This window comes from Hemitrygon akajei, chromosome 9 (assembly GCF_048418815.1).
Source record: "Hemitrygon akajei chromosome 9, sHemAka1.3, whole genome shotgun sequence".
Classification (NCBI taxonomy): domain Eukaryota; kingdom Metazoa; phylum Chordata; class Chondrichthyes; order Myliobatiformes; family Dasyatidae; genus Hemitrygon; species Hemitrygon akajei.
In genome coordinates, this window is record NC_133132.1 from 41,711,157 (window position 1) to 41,727,413 (window position 16,257).

The following is a 16,257-nucleotide window of genomic DNA, read 5'->3' on the forward strand; positions in this document are numbered from 1 at the left end:
GTTAATAAGTTAAGTGAAGAAAAATTCCACGTGGTGTTGGTAAGTCCCTGTGGATTACCGCTTCGTATGAAACGAAGGTCTGAACGGGCAGGGAAAGGGAAATAGAGAAAATCCTCATGGATACCGCCTTAAGAGATAAGGGTCTGAATAGACGAGGTGCATAGAGAAAATCCCTGTGGATACCACTTCATATGAAACGAAGGTCTGAACGGGCAGGGAAAGGAAAATAGAGAAAATCCTCGTGGATACCGCCTTAAGAGATAAGGGTCTGAATAGATGAGGTGCAAAGAGAAAGTTCTGTGGATACCGCTCTGAATAGAGGTCTGTACGGGCAGAATAGAATAGGAAACAAGGACAGTCTAATATATAGTTTAAAGCGCTGGTAGATAGACGATAGGCTAGGCATAGAATTAGAGTAAATAATATTATCCAGTAAACGAACTGTGAATCTCTGAAATACCTTAAAAAGAGAGAACAACATGACAGGTAAAGAGGAACGGCAGTAGAGATTCTGAGCAAAAAAATCCCGGTAAATAAATATGAGATCACAAAAACTTCAGAAAAATGGGAAAAGAGAACCAAAAACCTGGTCACAAAATGGCCAAGCGAAGGAACGTTTGATGTAAGCTTGTGCAAAGAAATGGAGGGACTAATTAAAAATTACAAACCAAAAGATAAATCTAAGAAAACAGGGCAAAAAAAGGACGAGAAATGGAAGTGCTAAAACTCTTCAGAACGGAGGGAGAAAGGCTGAGGAGGACAGGTATATTGATTACAAGCGAGGAAGACACTAAGGCGCTGGAGAAACAGCCTGTTAGAGAGAGAGGAAGGTACAGTGAGAAGCTGGCTTCAGGTACCCGGATGTGAAAGAAACAGTAAAGCCCCCTCCCTATAATGAGGAAGGAACCTCTAAGCAGTGCCCCCTGCTGACAGGAACAGTAAACATGCAGGGAGAAGTACAAGTTTGGGATAATGAGGAGGAAAAAAGACAATACGAGAAGGAAAAAGCGGCGATATGGAAGGAGATACAGGCAGAAAGGATAAAGGTGGAACAGGCAAAGAGAGAAATGAAAGAAGAGATTGAACTGATGAAATACTTGAGAGAGGAAAAGGAGTATGAGGAGTATCAGTTATACCATAGAAATAAACAGACTAGAAAAGAAAGTGGCTCATCAGGGCAGGAAGAGATGAGGCATTCAAGAGGAAGTGGAAAAAAGATGGGAGATGAGAGTCTTGGAGAAACACAAGAGAGAAGGGAATCAAGCATGAGTAAGGATCATGAGGAGTCCCTGCCACAGGTGTACAGACACGGACAGGAAGAAAGAGAAGGTGACTCATTGGAGGAGCAAGAGTTAAGTGGAGAGAGAGAGGATGCGAGAATTTGTGGGGAAGAGGTAGGAGGCAGAAGCCTAGAAGAGCAGAAGGAGGCGGTAGGGGAGCGACTTGCGGAAGTAGAGAGAGAGCTAGATAAGTTACTGAGAGGGGATTGCCAGAGGAGATACGAAAAATAGTCCAGGGGCCAACCAAGTATTGAATCAAGACAGAAAGGAAGGACTCCACAGGGAGATCGAGGGAAGAAGAGGACCCCGGAGACAGTTGTGTGGGAGGCAGTAAAGACATACCCTGAGACAGATGGGGAGTCAGGCGAAGAGGAGAGCCAGGGTAGGTGGGAAGAAGGAGAAAGAATGATGCCATTGTTAGTTAAAGGATCAGGACAAGTGCAGTACATCCCTTGGGGATCCCAGGACCTAGAAGGGCTGAAAAACACTGCCCAATCTACATGAAGGAGCAGGGAAATGGATTAGAGCCTTTGAAGAAGAAACGGCGGGACGATTATTGGCTATGGGAGATTTGAAGGCACTATTGATAAGGTTGATGGGAACCTACAAATTTGACGAACTAATGGAAATGGCTGGCATAGTAAACTCGAATGACCCGAGAACTGATGGAGACGGGTTTGACAGTGTGAGGCAGAGGGTATGGCAGGCCCTCAGGAAGCTTTATCCACCCAAAGTGGACCCCAAAGCCTTAAAGGGGGATCCACTGGGAGACACTGAAAACCCAGCAGCCTACGTAGAAAACCAGTTGAAAAGGTGGAGACTGGAGACTGAGCAAGAGGTGGAAAATAGCTTATTTATCACCACACTGTTCCGACATAGCATTTTGGATGCAATGCCTCCGCAAGTAAAATCCAAACTGGAGGAAGTAGTTGGGCTGACGTCAATGACCCCACAAGAATTTAGAGACCACGTAGTCCATGCGGTTGAGAAATACCGGAAAGACAAACGAAGGTTGGCTGAGCAGCAGGAAGAGGTGCAAAGAAAGTTAATATAAATGCAGCTCGAAGAACTCAAAAAGAAGGAAAAAGAGAAAAGCAAAAAGATGCTGCCAGCAACCACCGGTCCGAGTACAGCCATTGAACTGGATGAAGCACCGCTATATGGAGGAACCAATCATACTGTAAGACAAGGGCCGGAAAACCCCATGCCAATAATCAATGTCTTTGGAGAAGCATTCCCACAAATGCCCTATCAGGAACAGACTAAATTCAAACAGGCCAGACAAGACTGGAAGTCCCAAGGAGGGGGACAGAGGAGCTATGGGCAGAGGGGACCAGTGAGGAAACGGGGAAAGAGAAGTAGAGAGATTGTGCTGGGGATGTAATCAGCCAGGTCACATGGGAAGAGATTGTCTGTTTACACCATGGCCTGTCACACACCAGCAGGAACCAATAAGAAGGGAACTAAAGTTTAGCCAAGGACCATCCCCCACAGGCCCAAGCGGACCTGTGAACCCCTATGTGAGGTACTAGGGGTGCCCCAAGAACTCGAGTGGGAAGGGACATTACCCAATGATAACAAGGGAGGCAGACGAGGAACCCATTGTTCAGGTTATGTTAGAAGGGCAACTGACACCAATGATACTGGAGCCACGTACACTTGTGTACAGCCACAGTATGCCCTTCACCTTCCCATGTCAGGAAAGTTTATTAAGACGGTAGGGTTCTCGGGGAAAACACAGTTGACACAGTGCGCGGCTCCAGTGCAGTTGAGAATGGGAAATGAAGGAATTGTTTTGCCGGTGCTAGTATTTAAAGGAACTCCGATTAATTTGTTAGGCAGAGATGCCTTATTGAAACTGGGATTAAAATTAGAATGCACCAGAAATGGGCTGAGTGTGGAAAGAGCAGGGGCTCAATTGATAGTGCGAGAAGACAAGAAGGCTAATGTCTTTTGGATAGGAGACATCGCAGATCAGATTCAGGAAATCTGGGAAAAATGGAAAAAGGGAGTGCAGGCTATATTACCCAGGGCTGTAATGCCCAAATCTGAGCTACATTGTACAGTGATTTTTGACAAGACTCAGAACAGGGAGTTAGAGGAGAGATGGCACCTGGAGGCATGTACCCAACAGCACCTGGAAGGGGGGGCTGTGATAATTGGAAAGCAAGGGGCAGCTTTACAAGTTAAGTGGAACACCTTTTTAGAAAAATGGTACAGGATACCGGAGGCTGCGCCCCACGTAACGTTGTTGGTAAACAAGGGATATCAGTCTAAAGACTTAGGACCCTTAGTTAAGTGTGCTGAAACCATAACAGTGTGGAGGAAAATCACGCCAGAGGTGTGGATATCAGAAGACAACAATTGCATTAAAATAATGGTAAGTGTAGATATGGTAGGGACAGTGAGAGAGGTCGAAATAACTCCCCAACCACACATGCCATTGCTGGGAAAGGAAAGAGGCCAGCAGAAAGATAGAAGGTTAGATGAGTTGCCGTCTATTCTGTAGTCACAGCATGACACGGACGTAGGGAAAATAAAAACAGCTAGTCCGGTGGAAATAAGGCTGAAAAGGGGAGCAATTCCACCCAGGAGACCACAATACCCTCTAAGACCAGAAGCAGAAGAGGGAATAGCATTGACAGTGCAGGGGTTGCTTGAAATAGGAGTGCTTAAAAGAACAAACAATCCATGCAATACCCCGTTGCTGCCGGTCTTAAAAGCAGATAAATCTAAGTGGAGATTGGTGCATGATTTGCGAGCGGTAAATGATGTGGTAGAGGACTGGCCAGCGGTAGTCCCCAACCCACTCACGCTTTTGACTAATGTTCCACCAGAAGCAAGTTACTTTTCAGTGATTGATTTGTGTTCGGCTTTCTTCAGCATTCCTCTGGCCGACCAGTGTCAGTTATTTGTTTGCATTTACTTACAGAGGTGCTCAGTATACCTATACCAGAACGCCGCAAGGGTTTAAACATTCACCACATGTTTTTAATCAGGTGTTGAAGGCAGACCTAGAGGGCATACCATTGGAAAGTACATTGTTACAGTATGTGGATGACCTGTTGATTTGCTCCCACAGTAAGGAACAGTGTGAGCAGGACACTATAACTCTGTTAGAGAAGCTGGCGCACGGAGGACATAAAGTATCCAAAAAGAAACTGCAGTTTTGCACGCAAGTGGAATACTTAGGCAGGGTAATATCCAAGGGAGTGAAGGCGATAGCACCAGATCAGATTGAAGCAATAACTAAGGCCCCAAAACCCCAGACTGTAGGACAGATGATGACATTTTTGGGAATGGCAGGGGTACAGCTCAGATTGGATAGGAGAATATGCTGAGATTGTGGCACCTTTGAGAAAGATAATGAAAGAAGCAGGACATACAAATTTGAAGAACGGCTTACAGTGGAATGGAGAGGCGGAGATAGCTTTCAATACTATTAAGCAGGAATTGCAGTCAGCACCAGCATTAGCTTTGCCTGACTACGAGAAGGTTTTTCATTTGTATGTATCCAACCGACAAGAGGGTTATGTCACAGCGGTTCTAACACAAGAGACAGGCACAGGAAAAGCAAAGCAGCCGATAGCATACTACAGTACGAGACTAGATGAGGTGGCTCAGGGGTATCCACCCTGTTATCAGGGATTGGCGGCGCTGTACTATGCATATGAAAAGACATCATCTGTAACCCTGGGCTATCCTGTGACTCTGTACACACACCACAAAGTAGCAGAATTGCTGGAAAGAGGGAAATTTGTGCTGACGCCAGCCAGGATAGCAGCGTATCAGATGCTATTGACATTTCCTGACATAACTATACAAAGATGCACTACCAGTAATATAGCGGATTTTGTCCCTTTGGGCTATGAAGGAGAACTCCATGATTGTGTAGGGAAGACGATGGCATTTGCCAAATTGAGAGCAGATTTACGGTCAGAACCACTAGAGGATGCAGATAAAAAGGTTCTGTTCGTAGATGGCTCTTGTTATAGGGATTATGATGGAAATCATGCAGGGTTCTCAGTAGTGCAGCAGGATCAGTCGAGCTATAAGATTATTAGGATGGAGTCCTGTCCCCAACCGTGTTCCGCCCAACTAGGGGAAATCAAAGCCCTGGCAGCTGCATGTGAAATGATGGAAGGGGAGAAAGTAGACATCTATACTGATTCGGCATATGCTCATGGAGTATGCCATTTGTTCGGGGCAGTGTGGAAACAGAGAGGTTTTAAAAAACGTAGTGGAGATCCCATACAACATTGTCAGCAAATTCTAGACTTAATAAAAGCCATAATGAAACCTAAAGCATTGGCTATAGTAAAATGCCAGGCACATAAGAAGGGAAATGATGTAATAACAAAGGGAAATCAAGCTGCGGACGAGGCAGCCAGAAAAGCGTCTGGATGTACATCAGCTGTCATTGCCCCCCAGGTAAGCCTAGCTCCAGAACCTGTGGTAGAGGACCTAATTGAAATACAAGGTAAGGCAACTTTGGCAGAACAGACAATGTGGAGACGAAGGGGGGCCAAGCAGAACCCGAAGGCTTGTGGAGCATGGAAGACGGTTTGTTGGTAGTGCCCACCCCTCTACTGACGATTCTGATTTCAGAAGCGCATGGGATTGACCATTGTGCAAGGGGGGAAGTGATAAAGAAAATAAAGAAGGATGGTTTTTGCTCACCTTATTTACAGGCTTCAGAGGACTTTGTCTTGTCACAGTGCGAGGTATGCGGACAGAATGCAGGGTTCGGACATCAGTTATTTGACTGGTTAGAAAGTAGACTCGGAGGATGGGAAGCATGGCTGACTAAAATGGCAATAACTGTCAGTATTGTATTGTTGAGCTGTGCGCTTGTGTTGTGCTGTTTTCTTCCTTGTCTCAAATCTCTTGTAGTGCATGCTGCAACCAAACAATTTCCGATGCTCATGGAAATTACTGAAGCAAGTTTAGTGGAGAAAGGAACACCGACAATGTATCGTTACAGCCTACAACACCTGCAGGATGAACAAGAGCAAAACGACAGTGTGGGAGTAGATTGTAAGGGCTTCTGAGTTTTTTCCCTGTCTCAGGTACAAAGGGACAGGTTTTTGGCTCAGCGGCCCGGGTAAGAGAGAGAGAATACTTTGAGGTCTTGGCGCAGAAAATTATAGTTTAACCCGAGATTTGGGAATAAGTGCTTGAGTTTATTGGAGCTTTTGTGCGCGGACTCTTAGTCTTCTTTCTCTGTGTCAAAGGGGGGATATATTGGAGTATAAAAGTTGCATTGTTTGCTGTGTAACCAAAACTATGCAGTCAGCTTTGAACTTGCTATTTGCTACGCATGTATCCAATTTAGTAGGAGAATGAAATCTTAAGAATGTAGAAGACAATGGTGTGTTAATGAGAGGCTAGCTAAGAGATGTAGATTATGTAGTCACCTTTGAGTTTGCTATTTGCTCTGCATGTATCCAATTTAGTAGGAGAATGAAATCTTAAAATGTAGAAGACAATGGTGTGTTAATGAGAGGTAGCTAAGAGATGTAGATTAGAACAGGATTAAGTCAATGGGTAGAAACAATAGTGGCGGATGTACTTGTGATACGCAACTGTAGACCGATTGGATATGCTAATGCAACTAAACCAGGAGATTGCTATAAAATATGCTATGTACAAGGATCGGTGGGCAATCAGCAACCAGCTCAATGACTGTCTCAGCTTTGATTTGCAAATTAAAGTTTAACCCTTCTTGAAGAATCTTCTGTGTCTCCTGGTCGTTTGTGGGGCACGAGAACCACACTAACAAAGTAGTTTAAAACACAATTCATTTTCAGTGATACAGGTGTAAATCCAAACAACATTTTTTAACACTCACTTATAAAGCATTTCCAAATAAGCAAGTGTTTCTAAAACACAAAGGATTTCCAAAACACAGGTACAATTCTTATAAACTAAAAAGACATGTCAACAATACAGACGATGAATCATCTTTTGCAGAAACCAAAGGTTATAAAATGAATGCTAGCTCACCCCATGTTTATTTCATGCCTCTTGGTGTTCTTTACCTCACTCCTAATCAGCCTGAACTATAGTTTACATTTACACCCTTTTTCTGCCACTTGGGTGATTTTATACTTAAATATTTCCTTAGATGCCTTAGTTCAAGGTCTACAAGCTTCCTTGAACTAAGCAACTTAGTCAGTATTGTCTGTTTAAAAAGAAGCCAAATGTAGTTAAAACTCACACTGTTTGATCTTTATAAGTGGCAGCTGTAGTGCTTAGAAAGCTAAGCTTGGGAGAAAAACAGGAGACTCCCTGGCCGAGGAAGCGAACAACCATCCCACCTGAACCAGCACGGACAACTATACTCGTCACAACAATGAAATGATCATTGAATACAACCTTTAGACTTAATTAGTAAGGACTCTACAACACAAGTTCTGTTTTATTTATTTATTTGGTTACTTGTTTCTTTATGTACTTGCACAACTTGTCAGTCTGTTGGTGTGGAGTTTTTCCTTCATTCTATTGTACTTTGTTCTTGTGTGAATGTCTGTAAGAAAACAAATCTCAGGGTAGTATTTGGTGACATATACATACTTTCAAAATAAATTTTACTTTTGACTTTGATCTTTTGCTAGTCTGGCTCCCACTCACTTACAGCTCCAATGCAAATTCCCTGAACAGCACTAGCTTCCCACAAGGACATTTGTACAGGTTCCATCTGCCCTGGGAGAGAGCCCAGTGATCCAAAATTCTGAAATCCTCCCTGCTGCATCATTTCCATAGCCACAAGTTAAACTGCAATATCTTAATATTTCTTGCCTCAATGTACCAATTTCTATGGTAGTAATCCATAGAATACCACCTTGGAGGTGCTAGCTTTTAACTTAGCACCTAACTCCCTGAAACACACACAAAATGCAGAAGGAACTCAGCAGGCCATATGGAAAGGAGTACAGTCAACGTTTCAGGCCGAGATCCTTCAGCATTTTGTGTGTGTTGCTTGGATTTCCAGCATCTACAGATTTTCTCGTTTGTGAACTCACTTTGCAGGACCTCATCGTCTGCTCATGTTATTGGGACCGATGTGGACCATGGTTTATGGCTGCACACCCTCCCCCTTAAGAATGTTGTGGGTTCAATTCATGGCATCTCTGACTCTGGCAACATACCATCTGGGAATCTCATTCCCATCCACAGAATCTCCTGTCTGTACCCATAACCAATGAACCCCTTATCATGACTGCATCTCTTTTCCTCGTCCACTTCAGAGCCACAGAACCAATCTCAATGCTAGAGATCTGGTAGCATTCCCCTAGTAGGCTGTTCCCTGCCCCTCAAAGTGGTATAATTCTTATTGAGGTGAATGGCTGCAAGAATACTCTGCCACGTCACTCCTGCACTGGTAAGTGAATCACATCTATAAAATGTACACTGTGACAATCATAATAAATGGAGATGATGGAAAACTTACAGTGGGAGCATGGCATGACATTCTGAACACTGAATGGCTTGTGCAACTTGTAGACCAAAGCCACCATACAGTATGCGACTATTGATTCAGTGATTATATGCATAATACAGAGATGCATATCTTTGTCAGCCATGCTAATGAATAGAAACACAGCAGCTAAAATTATGGCAGAATCTGTGGCAAAATACTTCATGCCTCAGCAGGAACCTCTTATTCATATCTTTTTGAACCATGACCTTGGCTCCATGCTCTATTATCAATTAAAATTAAAGATCACGGTTTGCACATTAATGTTCCAATTTCTCTGGATAAGGAAAAGTTTACCTTTGAAGAAATTGTCACTTGTATGAGAATCTCTGAAAATGGGAGTAAAAGTATTAAAAATGAAAACTCATCATGGATTGACCATGTAATTAAAACTATATGCATTAGTCTCTAGGCAAATGGCCCTTCTGCACAGACGGAACAGTGGGAATGGAACATAGTCCAGTGGTGTGCTTCCCTTGCATGGCGTGGGAAGTCAAGGAGATCTCCAGTGTTCCTGATAATACACCTGTGAGAAGGGAATCTGGTTGCAGCTCAGTGTAGACCTTGTTAAGGAACTGGAGCTGGAGCTGGACGACCTTTGGATCATTCGGAAGACTGATAGACAGGAGTTACAAGGAGGCAGTTACATCTAAGTTACAAGAAACAGGTAGGTGGATAACTGTCTTGAAAAAGAAAAGGAAAAGGCACTCATTGCCTGGTACCCCTGTGGCCATTCCCCTCAACAATAAGTAGTTTTAGATGGTATTGTTGGCACAACCAACCAGAGGAAAGCCACAGTGGTCAGGTCTCAGGGTCTGTAGATCAGAAGAAGGAAAGATGCAAGCAGTAGTGACAGCGGATTCATTGGTTAGGAGATCAGACAAGTGGTTCTGTGGAACAGAACAAGACTCTCAGGTGCCAGGGAAGTCTCAGATTGAGCGCATCATTAAGGAGAATGATGAGCAGCCAGATGCCATGACACCAATGGCATAAATAAAAAGAATGATAAGGTCCTTCAAAGTGAGTTCAGGGAGCTAGGCTCCCTGGACAAGAACTTCAGGGTGGACTTGCAAGATAAATGAGAGGACCCCAAGAACGCTACCCATGCTACGTGCTTGTGAGGGAAGTAATAGGAAGATAGTGCAATTTAACAGGTGGCTAAGCAGATGGCACAGGACAGAGGCTTCAGATTTATTGATCACTGTGTTCTCTTCCAGGGAAGGTAGGATGTGCACAAATAGGATAGTTTGCTCCTAAACTAGAGGACCACCAATATTCAAGCAGGAAGGTTTTCTTGGAGGGAGATGGGAGGGATTTACATCTAGAGTTTCAGAGAGGTAGGAACCACAGTGACAGGACATCAAGTGGAGTGGCTGTGGGAAAACCACAAGATGGAAACCAAAAGTTTGAGCATGGTAGGACAAAGGTTCTTGAGTTGTATCAATTTCAATGCAAGGTGTAATGTAGGTAAGGCAGATGAACAAAGAACGTGAATCCATATGTAGAATTATGATGTTGTAGCAATTAGTGAGAATTGGTTGGTTCAATGTTCAAGGGTCCGTCGTTTTAGACATGATAGAGGTGGAGGCATTAAAGGGAAGGTATTACCTATCAGAGAAAATGTCACAGCAATGTTTAGTGAGGAAATACTGGAGGGCTTGTCTACTAAGGCAATTTGGGTGGAACTGAATAATAATAATAATAATAATAATAATTCTGTCTCCCATCGGAGACATGTTTAGGTGGCAGATTAGGGAACGCTTCACAGATATGCAGGCCAAGTAGGAAATAAAATACCACCCATGGACCAAATCAGGAACATCTGTACCCAGATTGGGTGGTGCTTTGGGCAGTGTCTGTTCTCCGTGTTAGGGGTGGCTGAACCCAAAACCTTGGTGTGGGTATAAAAAAGCAATTCCCTTTCACTTTAGAAATGGAAGGATGACAATGGAATAGAGTAATATGGCTGCTGCCTGGGTATAGCCAGGGCATGCCAGTAAGCGAACAGCTAGTGTACTCTGCTGTACAGGCAGGTAGGCACTGGGGAACCTGAAAAAGATACTGCCAGCATTTAAATTAGCCCACCAACCTGTGACTGCTGTAGGTGTTTCTCAGGGGAGCAGTCCATTTTGAAGTGAGACCACTCAAGCAGTTACAATAAAAAAGGCACCCATTAATTTGTAATTAGAAGTGAACACATTCAAAATGTATGTATGGGGACTTCCGGTAAGATGGCGACTGTTTAGCTGCTCCGAACTTTTGCTCCGTCATTCTCCCTACCTTTGCACTATATGTCTCCATTCTTAAACCTTAGTCAGGTATTTTATTAGGTTTCTCTTACTTGCCTGCGAACACATCTATCTTATAATGTCTAACAAAAGTACTAAAACCGGGAAAAAGGAAACTTCTATGGCTTTGCCAGCTGACATTTTCGCTGCTTTGGAACAGCATCAACAAGATATTTTAAAGGAATTTAGAACTTCTTTCAACCAGCTGGATGTCAAATTGGATCGGATCAACGCTAGAGTGGACGAACATGCCGAACATTTATCTCGCATCGACTCAACTTCTGAAGATTTAAAACGCCGTGTTCAATATCTGGAAACCCTCTGCTCCAGCCTAGAGCAGCAGAATTGTAAACTTTTTTCCAAAATGGTGGATCTTGAAAACCGGAGCAGACGTTGTAATCTACGAATTCTTGGTTTGCCAGAGGCCACTGAACAGGGCTCTCCCGTGAAATTTTTTTCCGATTTTCTCTGTGAGATTTTTGGGAAAGAATTTCTTCCGACTCCACCTGAGCTTGAAAGGGCACACAGGATCTACGTTCCCCGTGCAACTCTGGGTTTCCGCCCACAGCCGGTAATTTTGTGCTTTCATCAATACCAGGTGAAAAACCATTTGATTATGGAGGCACGCCGCAGAGGTACTTTTGCTTTTCAAAATACAGTCATTCATTTTGTGGAGGATTTTGCCCCCCAGGTTCTGAAGATGCGTGCTGAGTTTAAAGGTGTAATGAAAGTGCTTTTTGATCGTGGTTTCAGACCCTCCCTTCGAAATCCAGCCGACCTGCGAATTACGCTTACTACTGGAGAATATAAGTGGTTTAAATCAGTGAAGGATGCTGAGGCATTTGTTGGAAGTCTTCTGGCCATCCCGTCTCCTCAGGAACCTGGTCTGACCTTCTAAAATGGTGGATAAGTACCTCTCGTAGTAAAGCTATTTTTTCCCGGACTCAGACTGTACTTGAATAATTCAGACATTATCTATTGAAACTCAAAGGGCTGTAGACGATCTCTCCCTGGACTTGGTGCGTTTTTTCTAAATAGATAATCCGAGTTTAATGTTTCCCTGCGGACGTTTAGATTGTACTTGTGCAATCTATTGTATTCTTGTATAACCTTATCTATAGAGATCTACAATTGACTTTAACTTGTTTTGGAGGTTGGGAGTTTTTATTGAAGGCCTCCCTGTTGGTTGATTCATAGTTTAAGTTTTGCTTTTTTTCTGTAAATGGTTGATAAGTACTCTCTTCGAATCTATAATTTCCCTCTTTTCTTCCTCCTTTTTTTTTAATCTTCTATAATTTTTCGCGGATAAGTTAGTTTTGGTTTTCTTTTGATTTTCTTTGTATTAAGTCTTATACTTATGCTGAAGTTGTTCCTATTTGTTATGTTTTCTAGTGCATAAACTAGTTACCATTTGCTATAGTATTTGTACGGAACTGTTGTTAACGACACAGAACTGGAAGTCATACTTGGGTTAATTTTTTTGGTAGAGCTAGCTGCTTTTTTTGGTAGCCGTCTAGTTTTGGGTTGCGAGGGTGGGATGGATTCTCCAGTTCCAACACCACTCACTGTTTCCTTTGCTTTCCTGTTACTCAGGACATGTTTCTGTTTTGATTCTACGAATCTATGTTTACATTTTTGCTCCCAGACTGTTATTGTACTGCTTGACTTTTTATATGCCTGCTGCCTTCTGCGCACTAACAATTGATAATGGTTAATACACTTAAATTTGTGAGCTGGAATGTAAAGGGATTGAATCACCCTGTTAAAAGAAGGAAGGTCTTCTCACATATTAAACAACTCAAAGCGGACATTGCTTTCCTTCAAGAAACTCATATTCATTGTTCTGATAACTCCCGGCTTTTGTCAAAGTGGGCGGGTCAGCATTTTCATTCATCCTTTGCTGCCAAAGCTAGGGGGGTCTCCATCCTTATTAACTCAAATATTCCTTTTGAACTCCATAATAAGATATCCGAATCAAATGGCCATTTTATTATTGTTTCTGGTAAACTATATAATACTAAAGTTGTACTAGCAAACCTATATGCCCCCAATTTTGATGATGTTAATTTTTTTGAACGTTTTTTCTCCTCACTACCAGACTTAAACTCATACTCTCTTATACTGGGTGGTGATTTCAATTGTTGGTTAGATCCTAGTTTGGAGCGATCGTCCTCTGTTACTAGACCACCTACTAAATCTGCCTCAGCTATTCAATCGTTTCTCTTTAATTATGGTATCTCTGATATATGGCATTTCCTTCATCCTACTGAGAGAGATTATTCTTTTTTTTCACATGTTCACCATACCTTTACTAGAATTGACTACTTCTTACTCGACAATCAACTCATTCCATTTGTCTATTCTTGTGATTATCAGAGTATACTGATTTCTGACCATGCCCCAATTACTCTGTCTTTAAATTTTCCTGGCCTCCCTCAGAGGAATAAACACTGGCGGTTTGATTCGACTTTACTATCGGATGATGATTTTCTAAAACTTATCAAGGATCAGATAACCTTTTATTTTAACACCAATACATCACCTGAAGTGTCATCCCAGATTGTCTGGGATGCCATGAAAGCATATCTGAGCGGTCAAATAATCTCCTATACAGCAAATCTTAATAGAAAGTCCTGTGCAGATCGATTGGACCTCATTAATCAGATTAAAGAATTGGATCAACTGTATGCTCAAACTAAGAATCCTGAACTATACAAGAAACGTGTAGAACTTCAAACTAAATTTAATCTTCTGTCTACTCAACCTGTCAAACGCCAACTTCTTGAAAGTAAGAGTTGCTTTTATATTCATGGTGACAAATCTGGTAAATTTCTAGCCAATCAGCTGAGGCGTTCCAAAGCCAAACAACATATTACAAAGATCCGGAAGGAGAATGGAGACCTTACATCGGATCACTTAGAAATCAATGACGCTTTTAAAAATTTCTATTCTCGACTTTATTCCTCTGAATCTTTGAATGACAATATCTCTATTGATCATTTTTTAAATAATCTGAATATTCCTTCGCTTTCATCTGATTTTAAAGCCAAACTTGAGGAAATACGGTCTGCCTCAGGAATTGCTGCTGCAGTTCTACACTGCAGTCATTGAGTCTGTCCTGTGCACCTCCATCATTGTGTGGTTTGGAGCCGACACCAAGCAGGATAGAACCAGACTACAGCGCACAGTGAGGACTGCCGAGCGCATCACTGGAGCCTCCCTGCCCTCTATTGTGGACCTGTACTCTTCCAAGTTGAAGAAGAGGGCGGGGAACATCATAAAGGACTCCTCCCATCCTGCGCACGGACTGTTTGATCTGCTTCTGTCTGGTAGGCACTTCAGATCCCTCCAGACTAAGACTAATAGGCACTGGAGAAGTTTTTTCCCTACTGCGGTCACTTTGCTGAACAGTTAACTGCCAGTTAACTGTCGGCTAACTATTACTTGGATTGCACTACCTGTATGTATAATCTATATTTTCATTTATATTTATCATTATTATTGTTATGAGCAGAGAGACAACATCTGCCGGAAGTAAATTCCTTGTATGTGCATAGGTACTTGGCGATTAAAGTCTGATTCTGATTCTGATTAATGCGCCTATATCATCAGAAGAAATATCTTCTACAATTTCTGCATTGTCCTCAGGGAAATCTCCTGGACCTGATGGGTTCCCCGTAGAATTTTATAAATCATTCTCTTCACTTCTCTCTCCTCAGTTACTTTCAGTATTATCTGACTCGTTTAACTACGGCAAATTGCCACCCTCTTTTAATGAGGCTTCTATTATTCTTTTATTAAAAAAGGGTAAAGACCCAACAGAGTGTTCCTCGTATAGGCCGATTTCATTGCTTAATGTTGATATTAAAATCTTGGCCAAAGTTTTGGCTTATAGATTAGAAACTGTTATTCCCTCTATTATTTCTGATGATCAAACTGGTTTTATTAAAAACCGTCTTCCTTTTTTTAACATTCGGCGTTTATTTAACATTTTATATTCACCTCCAACTGGGATTCCTGAATGTGTTATTTCCCTCGATGCGGAGAAAGCATTTGATCGTATAGAGTGGAACTACCTTTTTGCAGTTTTAGAAAAATTTGACCTCGGTCAAAGTTTTATCTCTTGGATCAAATTGCTGTATTTGTGTCCTACTGCCTCTGTTTTAACTAATTTTCAGAAATCCCAGTTATTTAACCTCAAACGTGGCACCTGTCAGGAATGCCCTTTAAGTCCCTTTCTCTTTGATTTGGCTATAGAACCTTTGGTGATAGCTTTTCGAAATTGTCCTGAACTGACCGGGATTTGGAGAGGGGGTGTTGAGCATAAAGTTTCTCTTTATGCTGATGACTTATTACAAATCCGTCTACATCCTTACCTCCAATGTTTTCACTTCTTGACCAGTTTAGCCGGTTCTCTGGATATAAACTTAATTTACATAAGAGCGAACTTTTCCCAATTAATAAAGAAGCACAAAAATTAACATTTTGTGATCTCCCTTTTAAAGTAGTCCACAATCAATTTACTTATCTTGGGATTACAGTCACAAGGAAGTTTAAAGATCTCTTCCGTGAAAATTTTGCCAATCTTTCATATACTATTAAACAGAGTCTGTTACAATGGTCACCTCTATCTATGTCTTTGGTAGGTCGTATTAATGTTGTTAAAATGTATGTTTTCCCTAAACTTTTATATTTATTTCAATCAATCCCAATTTTTATTCCTAAATCTTTTTTTGATTCCTTAGACTCTATTATTTTGTCATATCTGTGGAAGAATAAGCGCTCTAGAATTAACAAAGTTTATCTCCAAAAATCTAAAAAAGAGGGTGCCATGGCTTTACCTAACTTTTGTTTATATTATTGGGCAGCCAATATACGTTGTGCTACCTTTTGGTCCTTTTTCCATGGCCAACCCGAGTGCCCTAATTGGGTGGCAATGGAGTTGAGCTCCACTAAAGAATTATCTATTCCACTAAAGAATTATCTATCTCTGCACTTCTCGGCTCTGTACTCCCTAGTAGTTTGTCCAGATTAATAGTTAATCCTCTTGTTAGACACACTTTGCGTATATGGGCTCAGTTTAGGAAATTTTATGGTTTCCATGGTTTTTCCTTTTCTAGCCCTATCTTACATAATCACCTTTTTTTACCTACTACGTATGACTCAGCATTCCATGATTGGTATAGGAAGGGCATTAGACATTTTGAAG

The 16,257-nt window shown here is 42.0% G+C and overlaps 1 protein-coding gene across 3 annotated transcripts in view; it reads right to left on the reverse strand.

Moving 5' to 3' along the window:
• Positions 1 to 7,427: 7,427 nt before the first annotated feature.
• Positions 7,428 to 16,257, reverse strand: part of LOC140733042 (uncharacterized) — a 47,741-nt gene continuing 38,911 nt past the window's right edge. For all 3 annotated transcript variants that reach the window (XR_012100209.1, XM_073055834.1, XM_073055832.1), the window contains one exon: positions 7,428 to 7,809. Coding sequence is in view for 2 of the 3 variants with exons in the window: in XM_073055834.1 (XP_072911935.1) it covers positions 7,730 to 7,809 (80 nt within the window). In the remaining variant the exon portion in view is untranslated. The remainder of the gene's footprint in view (positions 7,810 to 16,257) is intronic.